General features: G+C 48.6%; 2 protein-coding genes across 4 annotated transcripts in view; both read right to left on the bottom strand.

Moving 5' to 3' along the window:
- Nucleotides 1-3735, bottom strand: part of c1qtnf5 (C1q and TNF related 5) — a 36146-nt gene extending 32411 nt beyond the window's left edge. The window contains exon 1 of the mRNA XM_072486358.1: nt 3217-3735. The gene's annotated coding sequence lies outside the window, so the exon portion shown is untranslated. The remainder of the gene's footprint in view (nt 1-3216) is intronic.
- The window catches only part of mfrp (membrane frizzled-related protein), a 44918-nt gene continuing 26157 nt past the window's right edge, over nt 2758-21518 (bottom strand). The window contains exons 8-15 of one of the 3 annotated variants that reach the window (XR_011937409.1): nt 19821-19946; nt 17524-17600; nt 16704-16852; nt 15545-15675; nt 14925-15059; nt 9399-9526; nt 5503-6110; nt 2758-3166 (exon numbers count right to left, since the gene is read on the bottom strand). Coding sequence is in view for 2 of the 3 variants with exons in the window: in XM_072486356.1 (XP_072342457.1) it covers nt 5886-6110; nt 9399-9526; nt 14925-15059; nt 15545-15675; nt 16704-16852; nt 17524-17600; nt 19821-19946 (971 nt within the window). In the remaining variant the exon portion in view is untranslated. Of the gene's footprint in view, nt 3167-3868; nt 6111-9398; nt 9527-14924; nt 15060-15544; nt 15676-16703; nt 16853-17523; nt 17601-19820; nt 19947-21518 lie in introns of those variants that run through there. The other 2 variants (XM_072486356.1, XM_072486357.1) reach the window with 2 other exon arrangements.

The raw sequence follows: 21518 nt of genomic DNA, 5'->3' as shown, positions 1-21518 counted from the left end.
GCCTGATTCAGTTTAAGGTATTACACAGGGCACATATGACTGGAGCACGGCTCAGTAAATTTTTTGGGGTGGAGGATAGGTGTGCGAGGTGCTCGAGAAGCCCAGCGAATCATACCCATATGTTTTGGTCATGCCCGGCACTACAGGGGTTTTGGATGGGGGTGACAAAGGTGCTTTCAAAAGTAGTGGGGGGCCGGGTCGAACCAAGCTGGGGGTTGGCTATATTTGGGGTTGCACAAGAGCCGGGAGTGCAGGAGGCGAGAGAGGCCGATGTTTTGGCCTTTGCGTCCCTAGTAGCCCGGCGCAGGATATTGCTAATGTGGAAAGAAGCCAAGCCCCCGGGGGTGGAGACCTGGATAAATGACATGGCGGGGTTTATAAAGCTAGAGCGGATTAAGTTCGTCCTAAGGGGGTCGGCTCAAGGGTTCTCCAGGCGGTGGCAACCGTTCGTCGAATACCTCGCAGAAAGATAGATGGAATGGGAAAAAGAAGGCAGCAGCAGCAGCCCAGGATCGGGCGGTGGGGGGGGGGGGGGAGGAACCAGAAGGACTCTCAGGGTTGTTAATATATACTGTATAATATGTATAGGTCGTTGCGACAGATAATTATTTATTGGACTGTTAAATTATATTTTTGGAGAGTGTTACTTGTGATAAGGCAGTTGCCAATTAGGGTTAGTTTTCATTTTTGTTATTTATTATTTATTCATTTTTTGTTTATAAAATAGGTCATTGTTATTTGTGTTGTTATAATATTGTGTAAAGGATGCACAATGTACTGTGTTGGTTGACCAAAAATTTTCAATAAAATATTTATTTTAAAAAAAGAAGGCATAGGGCATGCAGGCCTTCATCGCTCGGGGCATTGAATATAACAATTGGCAAGTTATGTTGCTGCTATACAGGACCTTGGTTAGGCCTCATTTGGAATATTGTGTACAATTCTGGTCACTACACTACCAGAAGGATGTGGATGCTTTGGAGAGGGTACAGAAGCGATTTTACTAGGATGTTGCCTGGTATGGAGGGTATTAGCTATGAGGAGAGGTTAGATCTGTTCTCACTGGAACGACAGAGGTTGAGGGGCGACCTGATAGAGGTCTACAAGATTATGAGTGGCATGGACAGAGTGGATAGTCAGATGCTCTTTCCTAGGGTAGGAGAGTCAAGTACGAGGGGAGATAGGTTTAAAGTGGGTGGGGAAAAGTTTAGAACAGATGTGCGAGGCACGTTTTTTTACACAGAGGGTGGTAAATATCTGGAATGCGCTGCCTGGGGAGGGGGTGGGAGCAGGTACGATAGCGGCATTTAAGGGGCATCTAGACAAATATAAGAATAGGGTGGGAATGGTGGGATATGGACTCCGTAAGTGCAGTCGGTTTTAGTTGAGGCAGGTACCATGGTCGGCGCAGGCTTGGAGGGCCGAAGGGCCTGTTCCTGTGCTGTGTTCTTTGTTCATGTAGGAATTCAGTTTCATAGAGAGACATCAGAAACTGGAATGCTCTTCTTAAAGCAGAGGGAATATTAAGAGGAATTCTAATCGAGGTATTCCATATTATGAGGCGTTTTATAAGGAGAAACTTTACTGTGAGGAAGGTCGGTAATCAAAGGTCACAGATTTGAGGAGATTGGCAAAAGAACGGCTGGGAAGGTGAGGAGAAATACTTTACATATCAAGTTGTGATCTCGAAAGCACTCTCGGAAAGGGCAGTGTAGCAGATTAAACATTAACTTTTGAAAGGAAATTGGATAGATATTTGGAAGGGCAATTTACAGGGCAGGAGATAGGACAAGTTAAGTGGGATTAATTGGAAAACCCCTCTCAAAGTGTTGGCACAGGCTTGATGGGCAGGATGGCCGATTTCTTTACCCCACATAGAATTCTATTTTATTTCAGGCTTGTCCATATTTCCTTTGAGAGTGAAGGTGTCAGGATGGCTATACAAAGTAAATCCGCCTTTATGTTGCCTGAGCTGAAGGTCACAGGATGTCAGCAAGGAATAAATAACCTGAAAACTCATACTTGGTGCCAATGGATCAGGGCCATGTGGAGGAAGTATTCAATGTTCTGGTGAGAAGGGGCAGATTATTTGTAACCAGTCTTTGGAAAGAAAATTTTCTTTTCCACTGTCCTCTGTCTCACCCCACAGGGTGGCACTCAAAATGATTAACATTAGAGTAGGTTTCGGCATCAAATCCAGCTGCTCACTCAGGACACCAAAGTTAGCTAGGAGTTTAACCAGGAGGTTTGAGTGTTAGTTACAGATAGATGTGTGAATTGAGGAGCTTGCAGCCTTTGTCTTGTCGCCTGCCTCTGTAATCCAGATGTTGGTGACAAGCCTGGCTGCTTGGCTGGAAATCTTTTATGGTCATTTCATTCTTTCCAGATTTAAGGATGCCCCATAGACAGCCCACACAATCTGCCTCTTCCCTGCCTCTAGATGTGGCCTGCCCAGTCAGTGGGAGAGAGATCCATAACGTTTGAGAAAGTTCTCGTCAGACCCCAGGCATTTGAAGAGTGGTTTGTCTCGACAATGTTGCATACAAGGAATTATTTACCTTCCCTTTTATAACATTGCATTATACATTTAAGGTTAATGAAAGCCAAGCCTCTTTAATTAAAAGAAATGTTGGCTGAACTCTGAGCTTCCCTTTTACACTCCTGCAGTGTTCATCAAGTCTTGTGACCAATCTCATTTCCGTTATTATAAACCTAAACTGACCTCAAAATAAAAAGCAGATATCCAGCTGCCAGAGCTGAGGGCTTCAAAAATTTTAATAAATCATTTATACAACTCTTTATAAACACAAACAGTGAAGTATAACACCCCAGACTGTCCTGTCACACTGCCATTTTGGTCAGCGTTACCTTGATTCTAGAAGCTAAAATTGTTTTTGAAAAGTTCTTCATGAAGCTAGTCCCCCAGTAAATCCCCTATCTGTTAAATGAACTGAGAGCCCATGTTTTACATTTGCTCCACACTCCCAATTCAATGATTACTGTAAAATAAAATAGGGTGGGAGTCCCAAGAAATAATTAAAATCTCTTCGACTGCAGTCTGGAGTCTGAATCCACAGAATGGTATTTTGATCCACAGCAGACTCCTGGAGTGATTATCGGAAGTGCTCAGATTGTTAGTAAGATTTTAAGTTCCATTCTTCATACCCTTAGAAAATTAAAGAGACACAGTTTACAAAATTACATTAAATAACTTACCACAAATGAAATATTTTCTACTTTTGCAAGAAGCGAAAGTGAGAGAGATGGGCACAGCTCTTTGCTCCTGGCAGCTGCTGTCAGTTTGCCTCTGTCTCCGCGTCAGGCAGCTCCAGCGGGCAGCTCAGTACAAAGAGAATGGGAAAACTCTTACTCACTGGCTCGGACTCCAGGAGGAAATGGTTGATGCGCTCAGAGGCAAAACCAGGAACATCAGGATGAGAAAAGACACAAGGAACAGAAACAACATGAGAAAAGACAGAGAACGGGATCAGCTTGAGTAAAGATAAAAGGATTTGGAATAGATTGAGTAAAAACAAATTGTCTTTGTTTCAAAGAAAGACTTCTGAGAGTAATAGATGTTAGCTAAAACAAAACAGATGTTCAGTGGTGTTATATAATTTCTATATCACTGTGGTAGAAACATTCCGCCTACTCCCAGACATGACAATCTAATCAGAGCGACATAACAATCAGACATGGAGAGAGTGCTGCAGTGCCTGAAGTTTAGATAACAGACCAATACCCATCTCCTTTTTCCAGAACTCACATGACAGTTAAAGGCATTATTTGACGATCAGAGAATTCTCAGGCACCAAATGTCCAACATTTGTTCCTCAACCAACACCAATAAAAGGAGGTTCACTCAAGCCACATTATATAATTCATTTTATGTGAAACATTTCCAAGCAACCTGATAAGGTAGTTACATAAATGCAAATCCCGATAGACTAGAGCTCAACAAAAGTACGTTTATTTCAGAGAACATATTGCTGCTTTATTTATTTCTGTATGTAAACGAATTTAGTTGTTACAAAGATAGACAAGATACAAATAATTTGCACCAAGTGGATTATTATAATGTAGAGTTGAGAGAGTTGTTGCCTGCCTTTTTCTTTACTATTTCTCTCAGTTTTATTCCCTCCTCCCCTGAAGATAGTAATTTCTTGAATACCTCATCCAAATCATCACTCTTCAAGTGTGACCCTCAACAGTGAGTTTAACAATCTACCCAACTGTTGTGGCATCGTAAGCCAACTAAATAGAACGCCCATCGAGCACCTCTGAACATACTTTGTAGTCCCAGTCACTGGGTAGTGATCAGGGGTCGGCATCCTGGCTGATTTACAATACAACAAACTAAAGTCAGTTAGAGAACATCAGCTGAGACACTTTATCTCAGGCTGGACATCAAACCAAGGAGCCTGGTGACCTGTGTGACTCTATCGAACTGGGCATGTTGTTCACCCAATGGACGTTCAGACTCCAGACTGACACATTAGGGGTTATTTTACCTTAACTTGCCCGTCAGAAGACCAATGGGACTGGGTACAATGCTAATTTTAGACGTCACACAAGTTCAAAATCGGATAGGATGTGAAATCAGTGTTCCACCATATTTTGCTGGGGTAAGCAAATAGGGTTGCCAATTGTAATTAAATGTATTCCTAGAGGCTTCATCACATGACTTGCCCCCATGTTCCAGCCATTTATTGGTCAATGTATCCATCCTTGTGACACATTGGACGGGATTCTCCCACAACTGGCCGGGTGGCCCAACGCAGGCGGCAAGAGCGGCGCGAACCACTCTGGCGTCGGGCCGCCGGGAAGGTGCGGAATCCTCCACACTTCCAGGAGCTAGGCTGGCACCGGAGGGCTTGGTGCCACGCCAACCGGTGCCGAAGGGCCACCGTGGGCCGGCGCAATTTGGCACATGCTCAGAACTGCGCAGGGGGTTTCTTCTCTGCGCCGGCCATAGTGGAGCCTTACAGAGGCTGGCGCGGAGGGAAAGAGTGCCCCCACGGCACAGGCCCGCCCGCTGATCGGTGGACCCTGATCGCGGGCCAGGGCCCCCGCCGGGCCAGATCCCCCCGCGCCCTCCCGAGGACTCCGCTAGCTGCCCTCCAAGCCAGGTCCCGCCGGATGGACTATGTCCATTTCACGCCGGTGGGACTGGCCAGGAACGCGCGGCCGCTTGGCCCATCGGAGCCCGTAGAATTGCCGGGGGGGGGGTGCACTGCCAATGGCCCCCGACTGGCGCGGCGTAAAACCTGCCCCTGCCTGCAGACTGGCGCCGGAAAATACGGCAGCTGGCGTCGGAGCGGCGGGGTGGGATTCACGCCGCCCCCCCAAGGATTCTCCAACCCAGCGGGGGGTGGGAGAATCCCGCCCATTGTCTTTCTACATTAATTGGAAAGCAAAAAGACTCATCACCCGAGTGGATGATGCTCCGCGGCCAAACAAACAGCTTCAAGAGAAATTGTCACATTCTTTCAGTGTCCTTACGGGTTTCTCCGGTGTTGCGTACAGCAATGCCCTGGAAATGGTGTATTCCTGGGGACTCCAGACCAATCCGGGAGGGTTGGCAACCCTATGGTGAAGGTAAAATTACCCCATTGAGTCAACTCCGCCCAGGAATCTAGCATCATGGTACAGCAACAGTGATCTCATTTATCAGAATTCTGCAAACATACAATGTCATCATAACCACAAAACATTTTATGGCGAGGACCCATAAAAATTCTAATTCTTCACTTTAACTAGGAAATGCAACGTTTTAGTGAGGTTTATTCATGTGGTCTCCTAAATGCTACCATTAGTGGTGTTGCAATTATTGTTCCGGTAGTGAGTGGCAGCTGCAGTTACGATTGGATCAGAGGGGTACCTCTCTAGGGCCTCACACATTCAATGGGGTCATTAGAGTCTGGGAAAAGGTTACAGTTGAAAGGCCACATTATGCCCAGGGATTCGAATGATTGCTGGCACTGTTTCTCAGCAGACTGGCAGAGCGACTGGCACGGTGGCACTATCCCACCATCCCTTGTGCACTTGGGCACAAAGATGCTGCAGGTCACTAGGCGGAGATTCTCGTAGCAAGCCAATTCAGTCAGAAGCTGTTGGAAAGAAAGGATAAAGTATTAGCTTTGTGACATCCAGGTATGGAAGGATTAGAAATGGTCAGAATTGTTAGCACTGAAACCTTGTTAGGCCAAATCAATACCCAACAATTCAACAAAAAACTAAGAGAACAGAGGATTCCTGATAACTGGGCTGTCGGTTACAGACTTCATGAAGCAAGTGGCAGGGGATGTGTCATTCCCCTTGCTCAAAGTAATTTGCTGTTTGGGACCAGGATCTCACCATTTCCTGAAATCCACAACACAGAAATAAGTCATTAAATCCTAGAATATTGGGGCAGCATGGTAGCAGGTTCCCAGGGTCGCAGGTTCGATTCCAGCTTGGGTCACTGTCTGTGCGGAGTCTGCACGTTCTTCCCGTGTGTGCGTGGGATTCCTCCGGGTGCTCCGGTTTCCTCCCACAGTCCAAAGATGTGCAGGTTAGGTGGATTGGCCATGATTAATTGCCCTTAGTGTCCAAAATTGCCCTCAGTGTTGGGTGGGATAACTGGGTTGTGGGGATACGGTGGAGGTGTGGGCTTGTGTAGGGTGCTCTTTCCAAGAGCAGGTGCCGACTCGATGGGCCGAATGACCTCCGTCTGCACTGTAAATTCTATGATTCTATGACCTGTGCTGGAATTCCAACTTGCGTATTCTGATCCACTGTTTATTGGACCCTGAAATCCATAGAAGACCCCAGACCCCTCAGTCTCGCCTCCAACCTCCAACACAACTTTAGCATCACCTAATACTTGTAAATATTAATAATAATTCAACTTAAATGTGGGAAACATAATTGGGAAATTTGCAGATGACACAGAAATTGGCCGAGCAGTTCATGGTGAAGGGGGATAGCTCTCGGCTCCAGAATGAATTCACGAGTTTGGTTGAGTGGACAGAGCAATGTCAAATGGAATTCAATCCAGAAAAATGTGTGGTATTGTATTTGGGGAGGATGAACGAAGCAAGAGAATACTCAATAAACGGGAAGATATGGAGAGGGATTGAGGAAGTGAGAGACCTTGAAGTGCATGTTCACAGGTCTCTGAAGGTGGCAGGACAGCTGGACAAGGTGGTCAGGAAAGCATTCGGAATGTGGTCCTATATTGGGCGAGGGATTGAATACAAAAGCAGGGATGTAACGCTGGAACTGTATAAAACACTGGTTCGGCCACAGCTGGAGCTTTGTGGACAGTTCTGGTCAGCACATTACAGGAAGGACATCATTGCTCTGGAGTGAGTGCACAGGAGATTTACAAGAGTGTTGCCAGGGTTTGAAAATTGCAGCTATGAAGAGAGATTGGATAGGCTGGGGTTATTTTCCTTACAACAGGGGAGGCTAATGGGTGACCTAATTGAGATGAACAGAATTATGAGGGGCCTGGACAGGTTAGACAGAAAATCATTGTTTCCCTTAGCCGATGTGTCAATTACCAGGGGCCACAGGTTAAGACGATTGGTAGATGAATTTGAGGGGACATGAGGAGAAACCTTTTCACCCAGAGGCTGGTGGGTGTCTGGAATTCACTGCCTAAGCTGGTGGTTGATGCTGAAACATTCAACTCATTGACAAGGTCCCTGGACCTGAAGAACTGGAACCTGCAAGGCTACCGACCAGGTGCTGGAAGGTGGGGTTAAAATGAGCGGCTGGTCTTTAAAAAAAACGTTTTGGCTGGTGCAGACACGATGGGCTGAATGGCCGCTTTCGGCACCATAATGTTTCTCTGGTTCTAGTGGTGGTTCTACCTGTTAAACTCATCAGTTGTTTAAAAACTTGCTTTTAAAACCTGCACTGAGAGAGGGGGGGGTCTCCCCGCACTGAGAGAGGGGGGTCTCCACGCACTGAGAGAGGGGGGTCTCCCTGCACTGAGAGAGGGGGGGGTCTCCCCACACTGAGAGAGGGGGTCTCCACGCACTGAGAGAGGGGGGGTCTCCCTGCACTGAGAGAGGGGTGGTTTCCCCACAGTGAGAGAGGGGGTCTCCCCACACTGAGAGAGGGGGTCTCCCTGCACTGAGAGAGGGGGGGTCTCCCCACACTGAGAGAGGGGGGGTCTCCCCGCACTGAGAGAGGGGGGTCTCCCCACACTAAGAGAGGGGGGGTCTCCCCGCACTGAGAGAGGGGGTCTCCCCGCACTGAGAGAGGGGGGTCTCCCCGTACTGAGAGAGGGGGGTCTCCCCGCACTGAGAGAGAGGGGTCTCCCCGCACTGAGAGAGGGGGGATCTCCCCGTACAGAGAGGGGGGGGGTCTCCCCGCACTGGGAGAGGGGGGGTCTCCCCGCACTGAGAGAGGGGGGGTCTCCCCGCACTGAGAGAGGGGGGGTCTCCCCGCACTGAGAGAGGGGGGGTCTCCCCGCACTGAGAGAGGGGGGGTCTCCCTGCACTGAGAGAGGGGGGGTCTCCCCGCACTGAGAGAGGGGGGGGGTCTCCCCGCACTGAGAGAGAGGGGGGTCTCCCCGCACTGAGAGAGGGGGGGGGTCTCCCCGCACTGAGAGAGAGGGGGGTCTCCCCGCACTGAGAGAGAGGGGGGTCTCCCTGCACTGAGAGAGGGGGGGGGGTCGCCCCGCACTGAGAGAGGGGGGGGTCGCCCCGCACTAAGAGAGGGGGGGTCTCCCCGCACTGAGAGAGGGGTTTCCCGAGTCGGGGGTAAGTTGATCACTCTCGGCTGCAATGTTACAGGTGTGAAGCTGGAAGAATATTTTGGAAATTTATGTGGTTGCCTTTGTCTATTCGGGAATGTTTACGCAGATGTTCCTACAAATGATTGGAGTGAAGCCTTTGATGGGAATCTATATTAAAGGTGAGGGATAGATGGATTGAATAATCTTTCCATATTTCATTTTCTTCAGGTTGTAGAACTGTAGCTAAATCTATTACTCGGTGTGTGACAGAATAGAAATCTCTCACAGCTCATCGCTCACAGTCTAAATTAGATTCAGCATATTTATTTCCTCTTGCTCAGTTTCGCATTGGTAGACCTTGTCCACCACAAACCCAAAGGCCACAGGTTTGTATTGTCCGTGCTGTGCCTTGGTGCTGGTTACGGCTAACACGGTGATGCATGTTCAGGGTATGTATCTCTCTCCATGTGTGCTGGGAGATGCGGAACACAGTTGAGTTTGACTCAAGTTCAAAATTAACTTATTAAATTTATTGATAGAAGTTAAAACACTCATAGAAATAGAGAGCAGGAGAGTCCTGATGCTGCTCTACATACAATACTGGAGCACCAAAGAACTGTAAACTATGGTGTCGCCAGGTATGGTAGGAATAGTTCAGCCCTCTCACCTTGTAGTCTTTCAGAGTAGAAATAGCACTTCTCTGATCTGGAATTCCAAGCCAGATATTGGGGAAAGAAGTCTCGTTATAACTGAGACCTTGGCACATCTCCACCTCAACCTTCTCACAATCAGTTTCTGGGAAACAAGAACAAAATATCCATGACATGTTCTGAGTAAATCCGAGTTTCACAGGTTGTGTGGAAGCTTCACCATTTGTTGTCTACCCTCTTCCCCAGAGTCTGATTGGTACATGTTTTTCTAAGAGAGGTTACGAGTCATTGATCCGAAAGCTACCCAGTTTCACTCTGTGCTCAATTTACTGGGGCTGTAGATTATGTTACAGCTGGGGAACATTGTCATGCTGGAATAACCTTATGAAACAGTCTAGATTAAAATAAGAGGAATGGCAGCTTCAGCGTAGTGCGAGAGAATACTCGGGGCAATTCTGAATGTTCCAATTTCAATCTCAATAGAAGAACAGAAAAATGGTGAGGGGAATTTGGGGAGAGAGGTGAGATTGTCCCCAGATTTTTGACCAAAAACAGTCAAAGATCAGCTGAACCAGATAGTTAAGAATGTGCCAGCGGATAGGGCCAGAGTTTAGAAAAAGAGTAAAATAACCACATTGATGGTTCTGTATCTAAATGCCCACGGCACTTGCAATAATAAAACAGATGAATTGACAGCTCAGATAGAAATTCATATCATATAATTTACAGTGCAGAAGGAGGCCATTCGGCCCATCGAGTCTGCACCGGCTCTTGGAAAGAGCACCCTGACCAAGGTCAACACCTCCACCCTATCCCCATAACCCAGTAACCCCACCCAACACTAAGGGCAATTTTGGACACTAAGGGCAATGTATCATGGCCAATCCACCTAACCTGCACATCTTTGGACTGTGGGAGGAAACCGGAGCACCCGGAGGAAACCCACGCAGACACGGGGAGGATGTACAGACTCCGCACAGACAGTGACCCAAGCTGGAATCGAACATGGGACCCTGGAGCTGTGAAGCAATTGTGCTATCTACAGTGCTGCCCCTCAATGCTGCCATATGTATGACCTGATAGCCATTAGAGACTCTGTGTGCGATATTCAGGGAGGACAGGAAGCTAGGAAGGCTAGCTCTGTCAATTAAAGAGGGCATTAGCACTGTAGTGAGTGATCAACTTACTCCTAAAGATCAAGATATAGAATTAATTTGGGTGGAACTAAGAAACAGCATGGGGCAGAAACATTGGTGAGAGTTGTTTATAGGCTACCAAATAGTAATGGTAATGTAAATCACAGTATAAATCATGGGGGATTGCAATTTACATATAGACTGGGTAAATCTAATTAGTACTAATGCTGTGGAGGATGTGTTTGTGCAATGTATGCAGGTGGTGTTCTGGAGAAGAATGTCATAGAACCAACTAGGGAATGGGTTATTTTCGATCTAGTATTCGGGCTATTTTCGATTTAGATATAGTAATAGTTGTGTTGTAAAGGAGACTTTAGGAAAGAGTAATCATAATATGAAAGAATTTTGCATTAAGTTTGAAAGCGATATAGTTCAATCAGAAACTAGGGTTTTAAATCTAAACAGAGGAAATTATGAGGGTATGATGGGCAAGTTGGCTATGGTTGATTGGGAAACTACAATAAAAGATATGATTGGGTGGGTTCACTTTCAATTTAGAAGCTGGAAGAAGCTTCTCTGATTTTCTCTCTCTGATACGATGAAATCTCTCTGAAACATTCAGTGTGAGAACTCTTTTCTTTGCCCAGTAAGGCTGGAGGTCATTTTTAAAAAAAAATATTTTTATTCTCCATTTTTACATTTTCTTCAGAATTTACCCCCCCACCAACAAACAGTAACGAATACAACAACGGTCCCATCCTCCCACCACCCTCCAAATAACGGCCCACCTGACAATATAAGCATCAAATAAAACTTAACCTCCCAAGGAGGAAAAAAGGAATCAGGAATCGCCCCTGGTCACCGTTGAAACATATAATCCACCCCCCCAACCCCCCCTAATATTCAATGCCATCCAATCCCCAAAAGAGTACCGTGAATGGCACCCATGAATTGTAGACAGCCCCCCCCCCCCCCCTCAGTCTCCTCCCTTCCACTTCCTCTTGTAAACTCCTCCCCCCAACCTCGGTTCCTCCCCCCAATTTTTCACCCTGGCTAGACTCACCGAAACCTGTTCCACCAGGCTCCGATGGCCGCAGCCCCTCCCCCCCACCTCACTCCCGTTCACTGGCCGGCTTAAACCGGCCAGCGTGGAGGCCCCTGCCCAGGTCTCCTTCCCCCTTGCCCGGTCCCAGGAAAACCAATAAATCCCTTTTAGCACACAATCCCAGCATACACACCCAAGCCCCAAAGAACTATCATTGCAAATGAGAGTCCCATCTCTTCCCTTGTCCAAATATGTACAGCATTGACTCATTTAGTACATACACCAACACGCAGTGAAAAAATAAAGATACACGAGGCTACACCGGTACAAGACCAGCTCTCAGTCCCATTTCTCAATTCTGCCACAGCCCTTCTGTCTTCGCAAACTCCTCCGCCGCTTCCGCCGCCCCAAAATAAAAGTCCTTGGATTTGTAGGTCACCCTCAACTTAGCTGGATACACTATGCCGCACTGCACCTTGCTGATGTACATTGTCTTCTTCACCCAGCTGAAGGCAGCCCACCTCCTCGCCAGCTCCACCGTAAAGTCCTGGTATATGCGTATACCAGCTCCAGCCCACTGCACCACCCGCTTCTGCTTTGCCCAGCACAGGACCTTCTCCTTCACGCTGTACCCACGGAAACACAGAGTTACTACTCTTGGCGGCTCACTTGCCTTTGGTGTAGGCCTCCACGACCGATGAGCCCGATCCAGTTCATATCGGGAGGGATTGTCCCCCTCCCCCAATAGCTTTGCCAACATCGTGGCAAAATACTCAGTCGGCCTCGGGCCTTCCACCCCTTCGGGCTGCCCCACAATCCTCAAATTCTGTCGCCTGGATCTGTTTTCCAGGTCTTCCATTTTGGCTCGCAGACCCTTGTTGGTCTCTATCACCCTCCTTCCCCATCGAGATGAGTTGATCACTGTGCTGCGATAACGCCTCTCCCACTTCCTTCAGTGTCTCACCTTGCTCCCGCACCTCCGCCGCTGCGCTTGATACCGCCGCCCTCACCGGGGCAATCGCCTCTCCACCAGCACTTTCAAGACCGCCCCATCTCCTTCTTCATCATTTCCATGTGCTTTGTGAACTGTTTTTCAAGTTCCACAACCATCACTTTGGTCATTTCTTCTGCTGTGAGCGATGCGGCCTCCCCTGGTGCTCCAGCCTCCGCTTTCCTTACAGTTCCCGCACTGACATTTCCACTCACCGGCGGACTTTCATTAACCCCCTTTTTCGCTGCCGTTTTTTTCCCAAGCTTGGACATTTCTCCTCCCTGTGCCTTCTTACAGCTTTTCCAGCCTCCGTTGCCCCCGGGGCCGGGCATTAAAACTCCGAAATTCCTATTCCCGAGCAGGAGCCCTCCAGTATGCGGCTGCCTCCCGCCCGCCGTCACCGGAAGTCCCCAGGCTGGAGGTCATTTTACTGAAACTTTGGGACATTACGTAGGAGCAAGACACACAAAAGGTGGCTTCCGGCAGGGCCTTTGTTATTGATCTCTTTCGGTGGGGTTTTGGTGTCGCAGTTGGGGTTGTTGAGCATATAGACTCTTTCCTGACGGTGGTAATTCAAAATTGTCGACTAAGAAGACCCAAGAGGGTGACCCGTCGAAGGAGGGTGGAGGAAGAAAGATGGTCGGTGCGCCCATTACACTAGACACATTGGCCATGGCAATGGCACAGGAGCTGGAGAAATTCGGCAAACAGATGGCAGTTCAAGCGGCAGGGTTTGGAGAGTAAGGAACAGCTGGTGAGAACCTCGAACATGGTGTGAGCACAAGGTGACACATTGAAGGGGGTGGAGGAGGCCTTATTGCGGGACAAGGACTGGTTTGCTTTGCTAGAAACGGAGTTGCTGCTGGTGGCGGACAGCAATAAAGGCTGCAGTCCAAGGTGGAGGACCTGGAGAACAGATCACGGCAGACAAGCCTCAGGTTGGTGGAGCTGCCGGAGGGAGTGGACGACTCGAAGTCGACCCAATATTTTGTCGAAATGTCTTCTCGATTGGTGGGAGGGGATGCAATAGCCACCTCTCCAGAGCTGGATAGAGGGAGAAGTTGGGTCTGCTGTGAATGGACTGTGGCACTCTGTGTACAAAGGAGAGGTGTTTGTAATTTGTACCAAGACTGTTGCGTGCTCTGTTGTGTTACTTTTGCTCTGTTGGGGGTGGGATGGTAATAAAAAAGGGGATGTCACGTTTTATTTGTGGGGGAGAGGATTGTTGATTTGGTGGGGGTTGGGCATGATGGTGGGAGAAGGGAGGAGTTGGCTTTTGCTTGTGGGGACATTGGAGGGGGACCCTGGATGGGGGCCATTTTGCTAGTGAGAAAAGGAGGGGTGGCTTGCAAACAGGAGTGGGGGGAGAGGCTGCGGTCTTTTAGGCTGCGCTGGGTGTGGCGAATATGGCCTAGCTCTTTATTTGTGTGGTGGGGAGATGGGGGAGGATGTGATGCCACATGGTCTAATGGAGGGGGGCTCTACAAACAGTGACCAGGGGATTTTCTTTGTGTCACCCTAGGGGTGGGACTGGTGGCCATTTTAGATGGACCTGGGATCCAGGAATTGTGGTAGGAATATTGCACTATGGAGCTGATGGCTGATTTTGGGGGGGGGGGTGAGACCCCTGACGAGGTTGATCATCTGGAATGTGCGGGACCTGGTGGAACGGTGACAAGGGCAAGGGGTTTCTTCCCATTTGAAGGGTTTGGGGGCTGATGCGATGTTCCTGCAAGAGAGTCACCTGTGGCAGTGGGACAGGTCAGGTTGCGGAAGGCATGGGTGAGCCTGGTCTTTCACTCTGTGATTGACAGTAGGACATGGCGGGGCGGGGTGCGTTTAGGGAGAGGGGGGCTGGGGGGTTGGTAGGGAGGATTGCATGCTGAGTCAGATGGCGACAGACTGTAAATAGAGAAACTTAAGCAAAAGCTTTTTTGTACTGGACAATAAATGAAAGCAAACGGCAAAATAAGAATTTTTTTTTAAACTATAAGAAAGGAGTAATTTGAAACATAACATGTGTGAGTCTAACCATAGAATCCCTCCAGTCCATTCGGCCCATCGAATCAGCATCGACCCTCCGAAAGAGCGCCCTACCTAGGCTTACTCCCTCAGCCTATCCTTGTAACCCCACGCATGGCGATGATTCACAAAGCTCTCACCATTGAAGTTTTTCTCACCTCATCTCTGGGTCTGGTGTAGACTAATTGATGGATATTTGTTCTGATGATTCGCCAACAATTACTTTATAATCTTATGCAACTATCTGGGGGGTGGCTGATGAACTAGGCAGAGCTCGGTCTTTCAGCAATTTTTATTATTTACCTATCGGTATCTGTGCCCCATATTCCCATTGAACCCATTCACATACCATAAGGCAGGTGGGTGACCCCACTACAGTTCATCTCATCACTCCCATCCGAGCAGTCATTCCAACCATCACACACCCACTGCATCTCTTCACACTGCCCATCTGTACAAAGGAACTCGCGAGGGCTGCATGTCGCTGAGAGAGAAGAAAAAGGAGAAATTAGTGATTTAACACAGTCTGACTTCTTGTGCACTTCAAAACAGAGTGCATGCTGTAATTTGCTCCCCAAATATTACAAATGTGGGTAATGCTGGATTCTCAACAGACCTAAGTGATAACAATTCACTAACTCCAACAAGGATTTAGTTTGCATAAAATTTAACTTTGATTGAAAGGAAAGCGGAGTTGAATTATAATTTTGAATTTTTGCTTCTTTGAATCCTTGAATATTGGAACCATATGACTGGGGTTAAGTCCTACAAACATTAGTAGGGTACCATTGGTATCATTTCTTCTTTGGCAGAGGCTCCAGCTCAGTACGAGACCTCTCTATTAAATGTGGAAATTGGAGTAGGAGTCAGTGCAACTCGCTGACCAAGACAACTGGAGCACCTGTCCAACCACAACGTCTACATTGGAAAATACTTTATTGATGCCCTAATGCGTGTGCTGTTCCTTACCCTCACTCCTGTTGACTGACTGGTAGGTGGCAAAGAATCCCACATCTGATTCTTCCTCATCAGCCACAAAAAGAACGAGCATCTCATGTCGGGGGGACGTCAGAGTTGGAGGGAGGGAGTCCCCACAGAATCTTTAAAAGGAAAGAAGCGTCTGTATTTTGTGTCTTTCACTTCCATTTCTTTGCCCTGTTCTCCTAAAGCTGTGAGTTCAAGCACACATATTGCCTTCTGCCTGTTTCTAACTCATCATCAGAAGGCTCTGAGATGATATCAGAATCACCAACAACAATTTGCACCAAAAGAAAGCTTTAAACATAATAAAATGTCCCCGTCACTTCATCTTAAAATAAAATGTGACCCCAAACAGATCAGTTAAAGCTTGTCCGAGTGCTGGTATCTTGGGCTGTGGGGACTGGAGGAGATTACAGAGATAAGTGGTGAGATTACGGAAGGATTTGAAAATGAGGGTGAAAAGTTTAAAATCACGGTGTTGCTGAACCTGAAATCAGTGTAGGTTGGGAAGCATGAGGGTGATGGCTGAATGGGGGTTACAGGCAGCAGAGGTTTAGATGATCAGAAATTTACACAGGCTGAAATGTACTCGGGGACCAGCCAGGGATTGTTCAATCGGGTCTAGAGACAACAAAACCAGCGGGTGAGTTGAGGGAGGGGTGGAGAGATTATTATTAAGTTACAGAGGTGGAATTGGAGGCTCAGTCTGTGGTGAATGTATTACTGCCACCATTCACCATTGTATTGCATTACATTGTATTGTATTATGTTGATGCCTTGTGTGGGCTCCGCCTATGGCTCCGCCCTCTCGGGGGAGGTATATAGAGCTGCAGCCTGTAGGCGGCACTCGTTACACAGCAGTCGCAGGCAGGCACAGACCTAGCTGATTAAAACCACTGTTCCCTTCAACTCTATCTCGTGTGAATGGATGGTCGCATCACAGTCATGACACAAATATATGATTGAAAACCCATCTCAGAGTCAAAAATGAGACCAATGCTGCGTTTACATCTGGCTGCCTGGGATTAAACGCTATTGTGTAATATAATCCTTTCATCAATCTTCACAGGCTGGACCCAGCCCTGGGTCCCAGAGGTGGAAGGTCACTGGTGTACTGCCCGCACGCATGGACGTTTGGAGACATTACCTTCCCACAAGGCTGCTGGGACTGCTGCTAGCTCGGTCATGCACCTCCACAAAGTCATTCCGACAATCTACTGCAGTCTCCAGGCTGAAGTTGTGGAACAGCAATTGGATGATATGACCCCGAGGAACTGAGATATGCCACACACACACCTACACAACAGAACGCAGGAGTTACCAAACTACATGGCTGTGTCAAATTACACCATCACTGAAACAATCTGAATTACTCTCATTAGGAAAGGGTTAAATAGACAGCGAGACAAAGAGAAAAGCTGTGAGTGTGGACTGTAGGCGCAGGAATTGCCAGGTTTATGTGATAAATGCATAGATATCTGGAAATATATAGATAAATGCTCGCATTCTAAGCATTGTTTGGCATCTTTGAATCTGTCTACATATATGTTTCTGGAACATACCTCTCCATTCACCTGAGGAAGGAGCAGCGCTCCGAAAGCTAGTGACATCGAAACAAACCTGTTGGACTTTAACCTGGTGTTGTAAGACTTCTTACTGTGGTCACCCCAGTCTAACGCCGCATCTCCACATCATAGATATCTGGAAGGCTCCAAGAAAGAAAGAAATCATGCCTGAAACTGCAGACAACCAGACCATCCTGACAGAGGGAAATATTTATTTCTTTTAGCCAAAGAGTAACTACTTTAGGTGCGGTACCACTGGGGCAAGCTCAGGAGAGGGGTGGACAAGACTGGAGAAAGATCGGTATTGATCTGGAACCGTGTTCAGTCTGGGGCTGGTGGATCAGGCTGGGAATGGTGCAGATGAAAGTCCGGTAGATGTTAACCTGAGGAATGTTTACGTACTTGCCTGTGTGGATATTGCTCAGGGTGTTTGGGAGTGGCCAGAGATCCTTCCAGGGAAGTCAGAATTCCACCACAATCTAAATGGAGCAACAGCAACACAGGAAACAAACTGTTAATTCCCAGGTGCCTTGGAATCTGTCATCTGGTATTCGGCACTTCATTTATACAAAATTAATTGATAAAATCACTGTAGGGGTAAACTCTCCAGTCCCGCCCACTGCAGGAATTGTTGTGGACAGGACACAAAATTTGACGGACCATTCAAAGGTCTGTCAGCCTCGGCCAGGGATTTCTGGGGCTGGATTCTCTGCATCTCGACGCCAAAATCGCGTCCGGCGCCGGGGCGGAGAATTCAGTTTCAGGGGATCGACGCCGGTTCCGCGATTCTCCAGCTCCCCCAAAACTCGGGGAGCACGCCGCGCTGCGTATCCACCACCTGTGGCCATTGCATGAGGCCCGCCCCGCTATTCTCCAATCACGACTGGCCGAAGTGCCGACGGAGAGTCCCACCAGCGGACAAAACAAATCAATTTGCTCTGTTTTGGACAGAATTGATTTTTCACCTACTTTGCACTAATTGACTGAACATCAGAGCTATCCTGAGCTTGGCCTGTCTGGCATTCCCATTGCACACAACCTTGTTCTTTCTGAATGACACTGAAAACTACAGGGAGAGTTTCCATAAAACAGTGAGGCCTGCACCCACCAGGACCTCGTAATGGGAAATCGCAAATCTCCATAAATGTCCACCCCATAGAAACAGCAGATGACAGACAGCGATGGAGGGGACGTTTCCTGTTGGAGCAACTCCAACCAGAATCACTGAAACGTCTTTTCCTGCCAACCACCTTGGAGGACCAGGAGATTCGAGCTTTTCACTGGAACAGATCTATTCTGAGTGGGAAACCGAGGCTCCCAGTCATTACACTGAATTAATAGAGCTGCTCTACAGACACATATGGGCGGGATTCTCCCAACGGGAGTCTAAGTGCAGACGCTGGAGTAAAAACCGGAATGTTTTACTCCGGCATTGGCGCCCATTCCCAGACCCCTATTCTCCCCCCTCCGTGGGGCTAGCAGGGGCGTCGCACGATGTACGGGGCCTCGGCGCGGCGTCAGAGACCTGGCGCCGCGTAAAAGACGCGGCTCCTTTGGTCCTGCACATGCGCAGTTGGACCGGCGCCAACTAGCGCATGCGCGGTGGTCGTCCACCCCCAGGCCGCCCCGCACAAACATGGCGGATGGATCCAGGCTCGCTGGCGGAAGAAAGGAGGCCCGCCAACAGAGAGGCCGGCCCGCCGATCGGTTGGTCCCGATCGCGTACCAGGCCACTCCGGAGGCTTCCCCGGGAAGAGCCCCTCCCCCACCCCCTCACAGTCCGCCACCCAAGCCTTCGCGATGAGTACCCACCGGCCGAGACCAGGTATGGACTGCGCCAGCGGGACTAGGCCGTTTACACGCGGCCGCTCGGCCCATCTGGGCCGGGGATTCGCCGCTCGCCGTTTGCGGCGATTCTCCGAGCTGCCCGGCGCGATTCGTGCGGCGCTGGTTTCGGGGGGGTGGGGGAATCGCATGCGGGGGTCAGGGCGGCGTGGCACGATTCGCGCGGCGCTGGTTTCGGGGGGGTGGGGGTATCGCATGCGGGGGTCAGGGCGGCGTGGCACGATTCGCGCGGCGCTGGTTTCGGGGGGGTGGGGGAATCGCATGCGGGGGTCAGGGCGGCGTGGCACGATTCGCGCGGCGCTGGTTTCGGGGGGGTGGGGGTATCGCATGCGGGGGTCAGGGCGGCGTGGCACGATTCGCGCGGCGCTGGTTTCGGGGGGGTGGGGGAATCGCATGCGGGGGTCAGGGCGGCGTGGCGTGATTCGCGCGGCGCTGGTTTCGGGGGGGTGGGGGAATCGCATGCGGGGGTCAGGGCGGCGTGGCACGATTCGCGCGGCGCCCCGGCGATTCTCCCACCCAGCCGGAGGGGGGGGGGGGGGGGTGAGTGAGCCTTACCCTCAATAAACTGTGACCCTGTACAGTCACAATGTGAGTAACTCGTATCCTACTGATTAACAGTGGCTCTGTGCAGCTACACAGTGAAACCCTCACGCAGAATGAACTGTGACACTTCACAGTTACACAAGAGTGACCCGTTCCCTGTTGAACAAACACCCATTCCAATGTGCCTCATTCTTTCATTTCCGGCAGCAAGTTTAAAGTATTTTGAAGTGTGATGGGTGATTGACCGGTTCTGTGCTGGATTATTCTGGACTGAGTGTTTCCCGGCAGTGACTGAGCAGATGGATACTTGCCATGATGGTGATGGGCACAGTTCACCTCATCAGACTTGTCCAAACAATCGTAAAAGTTGTTGCAATTAAAACTGGTGAAAAGACAGCGGCCATCATCGCACAGAAACTCATCCCAGGCACAGCTCTCTGAAAAAGGAGAGGTTATATGTCATCACCTTAGTTGACAAAGGCCTTCCTCATGAGGTGCAAGCCATGTCCCACAGAAACAAGCCATAAAAAGTGCAAAGTGATAACCCACCTGTGTCTCAACTACTTATCTGTCTGGTGTGCACAAGGAAGGACGGCAATTATGAGCTACCAAGACTCCAGATTAACAGGTGCCTTCCTGAGGAGGAGCAGCTGAAGGACTTATATTAAGGTTTACATTAACACCACAATGAAGTTACTGTGAAAAGCCCCTAGTCACCACATTCCGGCACCTGTTCGGGTACACGGAGGGAGAATTCAGAATGTCCAAATTACCGAACAAGCATCTCTTTCAGGACTTGTGGGAGGAAACCGGAGCACCCGGAGGAATCCCACGCTGAACCATGAAACCAATGTGCTCACATCATCATTAATTAACAGCCACCCCTCCGCCTGGTCCTAACTTCCTGTCTTTGCTAAATGTCACATAGCCATCAATATTGAGCCCCAATCTATGTCATCCTGTAGCCACGTCTATTTAATGGCTATCAGATTGTACTTATAAATTTCTATTTGCACTAACAATACATCTGTTTTGTTTCGAATGCTAAGTGAATTCAGATGCAGAGCCTTAAACTTTGGCCTTTTATTATTTTTGGAGCATCCACCTTATCTGCTGATTTACTTTTCGATTTGTATTCTCTTTCCCTTCCTGTCAGGGTTCGTTTATCATTTTCCATATTAGTATCTTTCTCTCTTGTCTTGTCTCGACTCTTTGATTTACTGCATCTTCCCAGATTTGATCCCTTGCCTCCACTACTTAGTTTAAAACTCTCTCTACTTTCCTAGTTGTACAGCTCGCTAGAACAACCGCCTCCGCACAGTTCAGGTGTAGACCGTCCCAACGGTACAGATCCCACTTTCCCCAGTACTAGTGCCAGTGCCGCATGAACTAAGATCCATTTCTCCCACACCAGTTTCTGAGTCACAAATTCATTTCTCTAACCTTCTTTGTCCGATGCCAATGTGCACGTGGCTCGGGTAATAATCCAGAAATTATGTGAAGGATTCCTTTAGCAATAACATACTTTGGGCTGGTTTCTTCCGCTCACCACCAGAACGCCACGGGCGAGCCACGTCCAATGGAGAGGTCCATTGACCCCGGCAGGCCGGGCAGACGCAGCCGGTGAATCCCGCCCTTTATCTTTTTTTATTCAATAACTCATCCCAGGCTTGTTATGTTCAAAAACAAAATAGCGCAGATAGTGGAAACTGGAAGTCAAAACCGAAAACACTGGAAATATTCAGCAGGTCAGATAGCAACTGTGGAAAACAGAAGACTTTACTTTCCAGGCTGATAATCTCTCATCAGAAACCAGTATTGTTGCTTTATGCTTCGAAGAGAGAGAGAGAGAGAGAGAGAGACAGAGAGACAGAGAGACAGAGAGCTGTGTTTGCTGATCTACCGATAATCAGCCGGGTTACAGAACTGGTCCCTTATCCCTAATTTGGAGCCCAGGAATTGTGGGAATGTTCAGTCTGTACAAATTGAAACCAGACGGAATTGCACAA

This window comes from Scyliorhinus torazame, chromosome 21 (genome assembly GCF_047496885.1).
Source record: "Scyliorhinus torazame isolate Kashiwa2021f chromosome 21, sScyTor2.1, whole genome shotgun sequence".
Taxonomy (NCBI): domain Eukaryota; kingdom Metazoa; phylum Chordata; class Chondrichthyes; order Carcharhiniformes; family Scyliorhinidae; genus Scyliorhinus; species Scyliorhinus torazame.
Note: the sequence above shows the minus strand (reverse complement) of the source record. Positions and strands in the feature narration are given on the sequence as shown.